The sequence below is a fragment of the Colletes latitarsis genome, chromosome 2 (genome assembly GCF_051014445.1).
Source record: "Colletes latitarsis isolate SP2378_abdomen chromosome 2, iyColLati1, whole genome shotgun sequence".
Classification (NCBI taxonomy): Eukaryota; Metazoa; Arthropoda; class Insecta; order Hymenoptera; family Colletidae; genus Colletes; species Colletes latitarsis.
The window spans coordinates 23,588,955-23,603,183 of NC_135135.1; the positions used below are offsets into that span (position 1 = coordinate 23,588,955).

General features: G+C 42.3%; 3 protein-coding genes across 5 annotated transcripts in view; all 3 read right to left on the reverse strand.

The window, feature by feature from the left end:
- LOC143350497 (uncharacterized) overlaps positions 1-1,145 on the reverse strand; it is a 224,327-nt gene extending 223,182 nt beyond the window's left edge. For all 3 annotated transcript variants that reach the window (XM_076782625.1, XM_076782626.1, XM_076782627.1), the window contains exons 1-2: positions 1,028-1,145; positions 96-200 (exon numbers count right to left, since the gene is read on the reverse strand). The gene's annotated coding sequence lies outside the window, so the exon portion shown is untranslated. The remainder of the gene's footprint in view (positions 1-95; positions 201-1,027) is intronic.
- Positions 1,146-2,233: 1,088 nt separating this feature from the next.
- LOC143347922 (serine-enriched protein) lies at positions 2,234-13,261 on the reverse strand. The gene is made up of 10 exons (XM_076777581.1): positions 13,083-13,261; positions 11,788-12,008; positions 6,478-6,598; positions 5,570-5,735; positions 3,715-3,908; positions 3,331-3,500; positions 3,038-3,220; positions 2,893-2,971; positions 2,655-2,833; positions 2,234-2,588 (listed from the first exon to the last, which is right to left on the reverse strand). Exons 2-10 carry the CDS (start codon positions 11,982-11,984, stop codon positions 2,387-2,389), a joined length of 1,491 nt encoding a protein of 496 aa, XP_076633696.1. The 5' UTR covers positions 11,985-12,008; positions 13,083-13,261; the 3' UTR covers positions 2,234-2,386.
- LOC143347928 (putative small nuclear ribonucleoprotein E) lies at positions 4,083-4,925 on the reverse strand. The gene has a single exon (XM_076777594.1). The coding sequence runs from the start codon at positions 4,850-4,852 to the stop codon at positions 4,568-4,570; it is 285 nt and encodes a 94-aa protein (XP_076633709.1). The 5' UTR covers positions 4,853-4,925; the 3' UTR covers positions 4,083-4,567.
- Positions 13,262-14,229: the final 968 nt, after the last annotated feature.

Sequence of the window (14,229 nt, forward strand, 5' to 3'; positions counted from 1 at the left end):
AAGCCATGCTGTTTCACAAGTAAAGTACAAATCCATCAATCCCTGGGCCCTACATCTGTAAATACAGTATAGTTTAAATATATTCAAACACTCACGTTTTGCAGTGTCGCTGGTGGTGACATTCAGGCTGGCCAATGAACCGTCGCCGGTTGAAACACAGTTTTCTGACGAACACTTTCTTGCAGCGATACCATGAGAACCTGTAATGCATTGACCATTAAATTGTAGAATTAGCAATTCTTTAGAATTACGGAAGCCACTCACTGCCACGTTGAACTAGTTAGCGCGTGAAACTAGGCCGAGCTATCGTATAGAGTGTTTATTTTTTGTACAAATAACGTAACGTTAGCGAGGAAATTAAAAAAAAAATTGTTAAAAATACGCGATTAATTTTTTTCAAAAAATTGATTCAAAATTCGTCGAATATTATCGAAAGAAACCGCTTTCGATTCTGTTATACTTCAATTTATATGCTCGCAAGATTCGATAACATTTCAATGGATATTTAGCAATAATTGAAAACTGAAGAATAAAGATTTTACTTTTGATAAAAAGCCTGAATGCTAATATATTTACAATAATTTTCATATTTCGACGACCTTTCAGATAGGAAATGTAAATCAGATTGAGAAAGCGTTAAAAATACATCGATAGATAAATGTTGAAGTTAGACAAAGATGGCCACGGTAACCTCGCCACCCTTCGGTATGAATATTCAACATACGCGAACCATAAATTCTCTCCATTCAAGAGTGCGTATACATTCACAGCATTCGCGAAGGATGTTAACAATTCGTAATGAAATATCAGTTACTTTAGGTGAAACGTGTTTTTGTTGCTACGTCAGTTTTACATTTCGAACGAAACATGTTCGAACACGTCTCGTTGAAATACTCGCGAGAAATATACGTGCGCGCGCGCAGCTCTAATGTACCGAGACTTTTCGCAATATCCTTGCACGAGAACAGCAAATATTGCGTGCAGTAGGTAACCTAATGTCAATATTCGAAGTTATTGCATAACTCACCTGTAGAAACGGTGTCTAACGATGAATAATTAGTTAAACTTGCAAATAATTCGGAGCACAATGTCTTGCACTTCACACTGTTCGAAAACTACGAGAAACGCCGGAACGTGGAACGGAAATGTGGACCGGAATAAGCGGAACATAACCGCCTCTAACGGTTAAACTATTAAATACGTGGACGAGTCAAAATCTTTTGTTGCATTTACAAATGATTTCTTAATAATTTGTTTTCCGCGTTTTTAAGTGACAAATTATTGCTAACCTTTATTCAAACAATTACTTGTCTCGTTCTCAAACGAATGAACTGTGGTTGTCGGTGGCGGGTTACGATACTCATGGCGCTCTCTGCAATCGATTCATCTCGAATGTAACGGTCATAAAAATCAGTTAAAAGTGTGATTTCGTTGTCTCGTGGTGTTGCACCCACAATGTGTAGGACGATGTGCCATTATCTGTGATAATAATATCATTGTGCGAAATACTCTGAAGGATTCCTGAATAAACGTTTGAACCAGTCGAGAAGCATCGCACGGTAGCAGGGAAACATGAAGGGAAGAAGGTAACACGAATATTTCACTTGAACATTTCCGAGGGAAAGTGCCAAATAATTTGTCGAGTCAATATTCTTCGTTCTCAGCCTTAAATAGATTAATATATGATCACACATTGTCACACACTTTTGTGGCAGAAGGAAATTTAAATTTTGGCTAACGATAAGTAGAATAGGCACGATCTTACTTATCGAACGTACATCCGTGTCATCGGCGCCTTTGATAGTCTAATGTGTATTCAGTAGTTCGCATTTTTCCGTGGATTTTCACATTTCACGTTTACTTTCGAACGCGCCACTGTAATACAGATTAGATTTCGAAGCTATCTGTTCACATAGTAATTTAACGCGCGATTTAACGAGTTTCTTGAGAATCGGCCGGTGTACCGAAGCATATCAGACGTTCAATACACAGGACACGTACTATTGTTTGGCATACTTTAATTCTGTCGAGAGCCAAAGTCGTTAATTGCAAGCCAATATCGGTCGATTTCAATCGCCAACTCATTTACGTAAACGAAGCTAATACGAGGATCGCGTGAAATTCACGTAGACATTCAAATTGAATCGTGTGAAAAATATAAATAACGAATTAAAATATGTAATGATTCATTTGCGTTTATTCGGAATAGTATAGAAATTACATTTCTGCTAATTATATTCTGTGCACATATATAAAATTTACTTCAATTAGAAACTGAATAACAAATTGCACTCTTACATTTTAATCTTTAATAATACATTTCCATTTTGTGTTGTACTCGCGAAGTTATATATGTACAAGCTTATGGAATGAGAGATATTTACTGTTAATGAGTAGATTTGGGAACCGAATGGCTTGGAGTAAAAACTTCATAATCGACTACAGAAAAGTGATAGTCTCCCATAAGTACAGTATTGGAAGCATGTTCACCATCATAACTGTGAGGAAGATTACTGTAACTTTCCATATTCACATTGCAATTACTGGAAATGAGTAAATCAGCTCCAGCCCCAAAAATTGGTCCGATGCTGTAAAGATGTTAAATTAGTTCTATTCGAATGTAGCTATACAGAGTTAGAAAGATAGATATTTACTCTGGATGATAGCAAATTGCAAACGGTTTCTTCACAATGTCGTACTTGGTTGGAGATACATCTTGATTGTTTGTTAAAGTAAACAGGAAAGCTTTTTCTGAAAAAATGTAGTGACCTTTAGCATTCGTTTTGCCCCATGGCGCGTCGCTAAAACCACCGCAAATTTCTCCTCGTATTCCCTAAAAAATTATACAAAGTCTTATTCGTTCATTTAAATTGACGTCTTAAAATTACATACCAGTGCAATTACGTATGTTGGGCAAACTCCGTCGCAATGTCGATGAAAAGATGTTGCTGAGTAACCATGACTAGAGGCTCTAAAACGCGTCGATAATTAGCATACAGCATGACGATCAAATTTGATCTGTATACTGCAAACGTACCGATACACTAAACGCCAACTTTGTTTCGGTGACCCGTACCATTGATTTAGAAGACGTTGAAAACCCATCTTATCGCGAGATAGAATTTGTGACCCAGGAAAGAGAAACGGACTTACTCTTGGCTGTAACCGCTTATCTGCACAAATTTCTGCATACTTGTTGGGTAGTGCTGCATATCTATACCTAAAACAAAACGTAAAAATCGAAAGCCTCCAAGAAAATCAGAATTTCCTGGCAAACCGTACCTTATGAATTTTGAGCCACTTGATCGATCGGGATTGAAAAATTCGTACCTCTCCAAGGATAACTCTATAGGCACTGCTCCGGTTGGTTCTACTTCCTCTGCAAACACCTGGCTGTCGATTAGCAGCAGGCGAACATGATTTATCACTCCAGATAAATGTTGGCAAACCCTCACGCGTTCCTCCTCTGTCCAGTGTTGAGTAGGCTGCGTCACCCCTGCCTAGGAGCGTGGTCCGTACGGTTAAGCGTTCCTTAACTCGTAATTCTAAATTCCGATCCAAGAACCTAAGGACCCAAGGACCCGGTAATAATCGTATGCGACATAAGGTCTACGACCTTGCACGACATACGCGTGGTCAGAGCGTTAAGTCTTCTTGGAATTCAAGGGATTCAAAGTACTCGGAAACGGAATGGAATTTTGAATGAAAAAGAACCTGATATTTAGCCCAATTTAGAACCGCTCTCCAAACATCTTCCTCCTCCAGCCCTAGGTAGTCCGAAGATATAAGCTTCACTAGTGCATCCTTCGGAAGATTACAGAATGCTGTTGTTTTTACTGTATCTACAGCATTTTCTCCGATGAAAGCAAAACATCTTTCGATAAAAGATGAACAAGCTCCTTTGCCACCTGTGATAAAAAAAATACTTCATTATTTTTAGGCAATTATTAATGTCAGAATGCAATCTTATAGATAATACTTAACTTTCATGAATTTTAGAGTAATATTAATTTTTTTTCGAATTTTATATAAGTATTAGGGACTTGTCAAATATATAATCATTAATAAATATGCATTATAATTCAAAAATATTTATTAAGCACAAGTTAATTTCATATTTATTACATTAATTGTTTTATCATGTAATATTTACATCTGTAGTTATTATAAAAGATAAACAGTAGTACAAAATTGAATACAATTTAATGCCATATGCACAAACAAGATATACATTACACAGTTTTTCATCGGATCAGATACATGAAAATCAATGGTTTTTAATGTATGAATATTCTAAATTCCTTGAAAATTACAAGATTGCAGTGATAAATTCATCCTTTGATAGGGATTATTGTCAATTTGACATGACAGTGATATTTTCATTTACTATTTGTATCAAATGATTTATATTGTTCACTCTCATTGTTCTGAATTATCGACCACCTTCATAACTTTGTTTATGTTGAGAGTTTTCGTGTACAGTTTACACACAAGATCTTTTCACAAAGTACAAAATAATACGTTTGTTATTAATGTTAGAATGTCCTCCATAGTTATGGTTCCATATTTAATTCACTCCTGGATTCGTATTCTGTATTAATGTTATATTATCGCCTTTTAACATGATGCGTCCGAGCGGTTTTCTGTTTTTCGTCTTCATATGATACTCTTCTGCATCGTCTAATACTAAATTCATGTATTCGTCAAATCCAACGATATGACCCTCGATCCGAAGGTTTATGTTCTCGAATAACCAAACTTGCACACGCGAACGGTTTTGCAAATATCGAAATATAAGGTTGATGGGCTGTACCATCACCTTCTGCACTTTTTGTGGTCCTTTATACGACATTTTTGTTAGTTTTCAAAAATTAGCAGGCAACGTTTAATAAACGCGTGCTTCTTGAGTACCGGACGCCGGAAAATGTGGCGTCGTAAACGTACCAACTGTTTCTTTCTAGTGTTTTTATTCTACTCTTTAAGGTAGGATATTTGTAAATTTCATACATTTTAAATGAATATTAGGAAACTGGGATAGAAAAAATCAAGGGCGTATACGAAGTAATGTCCTGTAAAATTTAATACAAGTAACGAAAAATTCCGATAGTGATAAAAGTTAAGATATTGGCACCACTGATGTCGTAAAATCTCCCCATAGCGTGCTGCCTTTGTGGCAAATATGCCGACTAGGCGGCAAAGATCACAGTCGGTAACTTACGATACGAGCTACGAGAAAACTTAATATTTTAAATATGAAATTTTCTTGCCTTCACAAATAAAATACACATCAAATCCTAACATTAATATTTGCAAAAGATGACGCAGAAACAAAACAAGAGAGTTTGCAAACGTAAAAATCAGTACAATTTATCATTATTTGAGTGTGTGAATTCCTAAGAATCACACATAATGTTCTATACCTTGGACATTTAATTCTCAAAGACAAAGGCATTTTCCGAGCAATTCAAACTTTACGTGTCACGTCTGTCGAGCAGAACGAAATCGACAAGTTTGACAATGGAAACTGTTTGGTGCTTCAACTTTTAATAGGATACCATGAATAACTTACCGGGAACTCGCTCTTGGGCATCCAGAGCTGCAGTCAAAAGAGCACACGCGTTTCCGGGACTAAGAGTGGCTGAGACGTGTTCCTCGCAACTTCTCCAAAGTTCCTCGACTCCAAGTTCCTGAGCGAGACCTAGCATCTCGAAAATACCGCTGTCCTGTAGCATGATCTATATAGAAAAGTTATAGGGTGAAACTCGGCCGTGCCTTTGGGTCAACGTGAAACTTTCCTAGGCAAATTCTTGTTCAGGGTACCCCACAGATTGCCATACAAACTTTGTCGTCGCATTCTGCGATTAAATATAATCTAAAAATGTATAATCATAAGTTCACGAAGTAGCTTCATTCTAAAATTATAACAAAGATATTTTCTTATTTAGATTTGTCGCCAGACACTGTCGATACAGGCTAGACATCAACGTCATATTAAATTTATTGTGGACCAAATATCGCCAAGTCTAAGATTAACTACTTTTTAGTTCGTCTTGTGCATTTATACATATAGACGCTCCTAAGGGTTTCTTTTATAGTTTTTCTCGAGATAGTGTTCATTGATCTGTTTTTTACATGACAAAATTTGTATGGAAATTTATAGAATACTCTGTATAAATCAATAGCTCAGCACACATATTTCATGTCCACTTTCCGTTACATTTACGTTTTTATATACTTGAACCAGCTCTTGGCTGTTTCTTTATGCTGTACAAACATCATACTTTTATGCAGCGTATACATTTGCCATAGCAAATATTTTTCTTCACCGAATGTCCCTTGAATAATATTCTTGTCCATACAGATGGGTATACAATATTCATATAGAATGCTTCCGACCGTATAAACGAAGAATGTCCGTACATTACTAATTAAATATCTATCGTAAAATACGCGTAAGGTATCGATAATTATATTCACCTTGCCGGTGTAAATGTAATGAATGAATTGTCGAAACGTTTCCGGGTGGGCGTGAGGCATACGCACGGGGGTTGGGTTTCCCGGTGTCCCGATCCTCTTGGCAGCCGTGAAGTTCTTGCACCTGCGAAAATCAGTCTCATAGTATTGATTCCTAACGATGATAATTACCATTCGACGGTCGGGGAACAATGAAAGAAGAGCTTCGAATCCGTGCTACGCGCCTAAATGTGTCGTGACTGCGTAACCCTTCTAACGAACACCCACCGGTACGCCTCCTTTCGTCACCACCGCTACTACTTCTACGCCAGTGTTTCTTGTTACAAAAGGGCTTAATTGACTTCGTCAGGAAGCTCCGTTGCCACGAGAGGTGTTCGTAACGTACCCGCGGTTGGGCTTTAGTTTTCGTTCCTCTAGAAATTAATGGCGACCTTCGAAAAGTCACTTCGCACCCTTTCTCCCTGCGGCGAGGCGACAGAACACGAGAGAACGAATCTTTTCTGGCACTTCGAGCTGGAAGCGGATCCCCCATGACCCATTGGGAGAGCATTCGATCTCGGCTTTTCCGTCGTACACCATTTCCTACCTCACACGGCACGACTAGATACACAAAAGGAAAGCTTTCAGCATCGACAAGTCTAGAAACGAACGGTGCACCCTTTTCGCATCTGAATCGCTGGCGCATCCTCTTTTATACATTTTTCGACGGGTGAAAAATGTTCGGAAATACTTTGTATATTAATTTCGCGCGCGCGTAACGCTCATTGTCCCCGTCTTCCTTTTGATCTACGTTTATTTTTATCTTTTATTCGGATTACAGAGGTATTCCCGACGCGATAAAAACGAGGGTCAATTCCTCGTCGAAGGATACAAAAGACGAAATTCGATCCGGTTCGACCCTCGAAACTAGAACCTACCCTTAAAGACGACGAGTTTTTAAATTCTGCGCCCGGGATTAAACAGGGCTTTCGTAAGTTCACGAAGACACTGTCGAGCAAAACGACAATGGTTTCTAATAGCACTGAGCTCGACGGTGCGAAAAGATTTCGCGCTCTGGAAACGTAGAGGCCGCGATGGAAGTCGCGAGAGGGCAAAGCGTACCGGGGGGTTGGTATCGAATCAAAAGAAACTCCGTCAAAGAGCGGACGCAAATGGAAAAGGCATGCACGGCGTTGCTTTGATATTATAATATAACCGACGCGTTAACAAACGCTCGGCTTCGTCGACAGAAGAGCGCGAAAGTTGGAAAATCGTGGCCGACCCACGAAACATGGTTGCCGAGTCGACAGAGGAAAACTAGTGCTCAAAAAAATTAAAAACACCCCGCTCGTACAAGGAGAATCGTCTATATAGATATATGCCATGCGCCGCGGGTCGACTTTTAACGGACGGAAAAAGCTCGACCTTTATGCTTTCGCCTGCAGTTTGGTAACGACCGTGGGCTGTGCATAATATCAAAGCGATAGTGCGCGCATTTGTTTCTACAAATTAGAGGGAAATATTCAAATATCGAAGGTCTCTCTCCCCGATGCAATTTCAGCGACGTAATTTATTCTAAAGTAAACCTTGTCGACGTGTCCAACATACGAATCGAAAATATTCTAAATCGAAGAAACTTGGTACCCTTAACGAAATAAACAATTGCGATGTCGTTTCACGCAAGCTAGCTTGGAAGGGAGGAAAAGGAAAAGCTGCTACGAGGAAAAATAAAGGCACCGGATGCTTGGTCGCGATAGATGGTACGTGGAACGAGACGAACAGGAAGAAGGGAAACGAAGGGGGTTCTAGAAAGGCGGGAAAAAAGAGAACGAAGGCACGGAGAGAAGCTTTTCCCTAATCACAGGCGAACGCCGGTGCGGAATCAAAGAAAACCAAATATCAGCGAGCGACGCCGAGAAAAGAATAGGGCATCGCGCGTCTGGTGTGTGTCGGCGAGGTGTCACGGGGGTGGTAACGTTGGTTCACGAGCTCGATGCGGAGAGAGGATGTTAGGGGTAGGGGGCTAGTGGCGCAGGGAAACGAGGGTCGTGGCTGCTTGGTTTCACGGCGGCAAGGGTTGAATGTCGCCGCGGGCTCCGCTACTAACGACCAAGCGCGCGATTATATAGCGGCTCCGTCGATTTCCGTGCAAAAACCGCCTTCGGTTCCGGTGTACGGGAGTCAAATTCGCGCCCACGCCTTCTTGTTTCCGCATGCCTGTGAAACGTCTGCTTCTCACCGCGGTCCATTATCGGGATCGTTCCGCGATCGATTCGAATCTATAGTATTGTCGACGGGCGCATAATTACGAGCAGGGTTGCGTGTCGGCGACGAAGCCATCGATTTAGAATTGTACCTTCCGGGGGTGGTTTAGCGAGAATACAGCAATTGAAAACTATGGGAAGTAAACTAAATTATTGAAACGGTAGAACGAAACGTTTGGTATTATTTCTATTGGAAATTTGTTATGCTCGTTGTATCCCCTTTGATCCGTAAGTCCACCTGAAATATTTGAACGATGTAGTTTTACAAATAAGCAGTTTTTCTGGTAATATAGTCACGAAAGTGTCCATCACTGATATCTCCCTTTTATTTATTTCAAATGAAATAAAAACTCTATTGAAAAAAATCACTGATCCAAGGGCGAAGGTAGGAGCAAACGCATTTAAGCGTCAGTGGTCGATTCAACGCTTATCTGGACAGAAACGACGAGGAACGCAGGGATTGCGCGTTCAAGTGCCATCGAGTAGTCAAAGCACGGGGCTTGTTTTTCAATTTCTTTTCTCCCGTTGTCGAGCATCGTTCTCGTCTCCGTCGCGTTTCGAAATGACAAGGATTACAAGGGAACGACGGTAGAGGGGGTGTGGGGCTCGCGACTCTTTGTCAGGATTTTCACCGGACCGGAGAGCACCGCGTAGAGTTCTGAGTGCGGTCGCGCATTGTCCATTCGTTTCTCCCGCGGACGCCTGTCACGAGCATGCGTAACTTAATTTTCCGAGGCCGGTGTCGGCGAAGCGAGACAGGGAGGAAAAGAGGGGCCGATGACAAAAGGACCGGCGTTTCCCTCCTGCGCCAATATCAAAAGGGTTTCACGGAAATATCGTAATTGACTTTACAATTAGCATCGGTTTGTCCCGCGGAATGTCGTTGCCTTGACGCTGGACCCTTTAACACCGATAACCAACCCTCAGCCTTCTTACAACAATTAGAATTCACCCGGCGAAAATGCGCCGCGAGACGGGGACGAATCGTCCAAGTAGGCACTCTTCCCTTATTGTCCGACTAATTAGAACGTTCGATCGATTCATTTCGCCGTAACGATCCGCACAGCCCCTTAATTAAAATTCATCGACGCCCGCGAACTCCGCGGCCCGTTACTTCCTGCCCGAAGAAAGTTCGATGACTTCGCGATCTCTCCCTTTTTTTTTTTCCACCGTGAGCCGTTCGCTCGACCAAGAATTTTCCTAGTCTCGCTGGAGGCGAACATTGTTTCGCGAACGAAACTCAGCTTCGAGACGAGCGCCCTTTTCCCCCTTTCTTTCGATACGATCCCCAAAGCGTTGCCGGAACAGGTGAATTACGTATATAGGTTCGTCGACGACTTCAAGAATTTAACGAAGTTATCATTTCCCTTCCGTTTGGTTTGTTCGTGGATTCTGCGGAAAAGTTAACTCTGGGCTTTTTTCGTCGACGAGAGAAAAGTTTCCGACGCGGTTACCGTGAACCAAGTTCCCCGGAACTTAAGCACGACCCCTGATGTAAGATAAATAACTCGAATATCGACGCATTTGTTGACAATAGAACATTCTGGCCAGTATTGTTTAATACGAAATAGCTTAATCCGTAGGAAACTTTAAGGACCTCTAATTATAATCAAATCTACCTTAAAGTCCGTTTTCACGTGACTTCGTGTCAAGATTTTTAATGCCGTGACAGAAATATCTAGGGAAATATCTCCTGGAATACGTATTCCACGTCCAACTTAAAATCATTAAAATATGTTCGTGTTTGGTATCGTTTTCATCGTAAGGACCACACGGTTCCTATTAAAGCAGTTTTATAACGATAAATAAAAAAGTATAAAACTTTTACTTTTCTGGTTCGGTAACTCATTAGTAACCTAACACTGTTGGTCGCGTGTCGGAGATAACACCGAGCTCCTAGCAGTTCAAAGGAGTAACGAGGATCACCACGCGAACCTTACAGAGGGAATTATCGCGAGGCTTAAACAAGATTGACTGTAGTCGTAAGCAACTCGACGTCCGCGAAGTTTTGTGGCCTCGTGAACCGTAAATGCTTTCGAACGCCGACGTATACTTGGTGGATCAAATATAGCGACTCTCGTGAACGCAGCAGGGAGCAAAAACGGCACAGCCATAAATTACCGTGTCAGAAGCGCGCTTAGAAAGCCTTTTCGCACCTGTGAAAATTCTACGTGGGCGTCCGCGAACTGGAATAGAATAATTTTGTATGGATAGATACTTTCTTGAAAACGTGCGGACCAATGTTCCATTTTATAGCTAACAGGCAGCTCGGTAAATAATAATTTATCGGTCCGTACTCGGCGAGAGGTCTCAAGAAAGTTTGGTATATTTGTTCCACGAAGCTCGTTACATTTCCATTGCAAGAAATGTTGCGAAGATAAGAGCACGTAATGCTCCGCGTTCCCGCGTTAATTCTCCATTTTCTGGGAGCGACGAGACCCGTTTATTTATTTTTCACGGGAGTATCTCGAGCATCTCGCCCCATTCGGTCCGTAAATCAGCGCGCGAGCTTCTCGCCGTTCGTCTCCCGCGTGGCTTCCCGCGCATTTCCAGGATCGTTTCGAGTCTCCGAGGAAATCCTCGTTGCGGATCGATCGACTCCGAGATACGTCGACGAGCTGTTTTAATAAAAATTACGATTAACAATTAATTCGGTCCCACGCGGCACACGGCGGTGGTGGTTCGTTTAATAAAATTTCTGACTCGACTAGCTCCGTTCGTGGGAACGCGTCGAAGTCGTTGGCGTCCCCGGAGGCGTCGAAGGATATCGGGAGGAAGGGAGAATAATATAAAGTGTCTCATTGTGAATGTTTCGGGCAGAGTTGGGTAAATTGTATTCACGAACGACGCATACAAATTTTAGATTCGTAAACTACCTTCCACGTACATGCGTGGATTAGGATTCAATGATCGACTTTGTGAACCGACGTCTCAAAAGCTAATTTACGAACGAGTTATCTGTTAGACGTTCGTGAAGAAAATTTGTTATCAAACCCTCGCATATAAACGAGTTTAACGAATCGGAATGTTTCAGCAAGAAGCGGAACAATTCCAATTGGGCAATACTGACCTCGCTTGGAGTATAATTCTGTGAGCGTACACCGGCGTCTCGTCCCGACCCAGCAGAAAGATGATGTCAGCTGTATCTTTGTCCTCCGAGAGCCGGGCCAGGTCCTCCAGAAGTCTGGGTACACCGGCTAAACCAGCCTCGCCGGACACGCCAGCAGCACCTGGTGCCGCCCCCACAGTGACGGCTCTGGTTCCCATGACGTCTTATTCGAGGATCACCGACTGCAGAGAGAGCAAGCAATTAAACAAACACGTCAAGAATGGTAAGTATTTTCCAAATATCTTGTCCTGGAAATTTATCGATAGACGTCTATTCCATCTGGGAATCTATCGACAGACGTCTATTCTGTCTAGGAATCTATCGATAGTATAATGGAATTCTCTTATCGTCGTAACGACAGCTTTTGTACCCTGAAACACCTGCTCGATACAAAGACATCGAATCAACAATGGCTGTCGAATCAACCCGCGCTAGGACGATTATCCTTTTCTGATCTCTGGACGACGGATCGCTCGGGTATTGTCGGAACCAAGCGATCCGTCGGTTAATTCAAAATTAATGGGGCCCCGCAAACGAAAATAAACGCGATGACAGCGCGGATGGCGTGTCACTCGGCGTGTAACATTTTCTGGTCGCATCCGCGCGCGAGCACGCCGCGAGAAAAAAAAAGCAAAACCGATTAACGTACAATCGGCGCTAATTGCACGATTAATATTTGATTTGCGCCGCGTCGCGACGCGACTCGTCTCTCTCTTCCTCTTTCATTCCCCGACTCTCGTCACGGCCGGTCGATCGACGCGGAGATTTTGTGTCACGGCGGCTGGCTGATTCCCTTTTAATTAGTTCGGGTTTTGTAGTTTTCGAACGCGTCACGCGCCGATTGTGTCGCGTATCGTCTAACGGAGGGGGTGGAATCGCGATTGCCGGTCATTTGCCCTCCCTGAATTTCCTCGCTCCGTCGCATCTCGCATTCCGACGCCGCGATTCGATCAAATAGCCATTCGCCGTCCGGAGGTTTTGTTTACTCCCGGTCGAGCAAGTCGCGTGGCGTAAAAAATTTGTTAACGGCTGCAGATTTCCCGGCTCGCTTCGGTCCCCCCGTGTTCCATTAGTCGCGCATCCTTTCCAACGATCCACAATACTCTGGAAACCTGTGTTTCACGACCAAATTGGAGTTTTCAACTTTAATATTTCAAACGATTTTTCAAGATTCGAAATCCAATTATGTTACTCCATTCACCCCGAATCGTGTCATACTTTTATTCATATGTGATATAGTAGATTTGTATACGTACTCGTATTTGTAATTTAAGTCGGAGACTGTCTATTATTTCCCTGCTGTTTCTCTCGGAAATATAATTGTTTGAAAGGGAGCTAAAGTGTTCCGTTGAGAATACCTGCTCTAAAAGGTAACTTAATTTCATCTATACAATATCACTACGTGAGTAAATGTAAATATGAAATGGCAAATGCTCCAACGTATCACGCACTCAAAACTTGAAATTTTCACGAGCACTGCCATGCAACAGTTTGGTCGCACGGTTTCTTGTCGACGTCACGGTTGAGAGTTTCCGTCGCTCGTCCGGCGTCGAAAGCGTCAAGTGGTTAATGGCGTAAACTCTGTCGCCGGTATTAAAATCGTCAAATTACGTTCTCGTTACGTACTTTACACGGAGAGATTGCCGCAAACTCGTTCACTGATCGCGCACAAACTATCTGTGGTCGGGTGATGTTTGTTTTGATACTCGGTTGCTTGATCGGCCGCCGTCGCGTTCAATATCGATGGAATAAATAAATACGCGTCGGATACGCGCACGAAAACTCTGCCAACGATCGGTACTCTTCGTTCTAATACCTGATGTCCGCTTGAGAGTCACTGTCGAGGATAAGAGCTCTTCCACACACGCGAGAACCTCCGTGCTGGAAGCTGCCTAGCCACTCGTAAGGTCGGTTCCCGCGCGATTGTGTGAAGGAATCCTTACTCTCGATGAGATACACGAAGAAAAGGGAATTAATCGAGAAATTTTTCATGTAGCCCTAAGGACACTTACGTGTATAGTATAACAACGTATCCAAGCACAAATTTTTATTTGTTCGTTGTGAAATTGTTTTTCCCGCCCGGTCTCACCGAACAAAACAATCAATTTGAAATATTATTTTCATTTAACGAGTAATCGAAGAAGGGTCATCTATCTGTCACAAGTTATTCAAAATTTTCATCTGGGTAAAAACACGACCCATCTCTGGCAGGCATATTCCTAGCTGTCATTTGTCTTGGGAGTCTTGGCTCTCGCGCCAGGCGTCGTGGACGCGAAGAAAATGCTTTCGGCGCTGCATCACGCTTCAGAGCTTGGCTCCGGAGATGGGCAATCTTCTAATCTACATAAAACCATCGAATAAACGAACGAGGGACAAACAACTTTCGACGCGTCACTCGCGGAA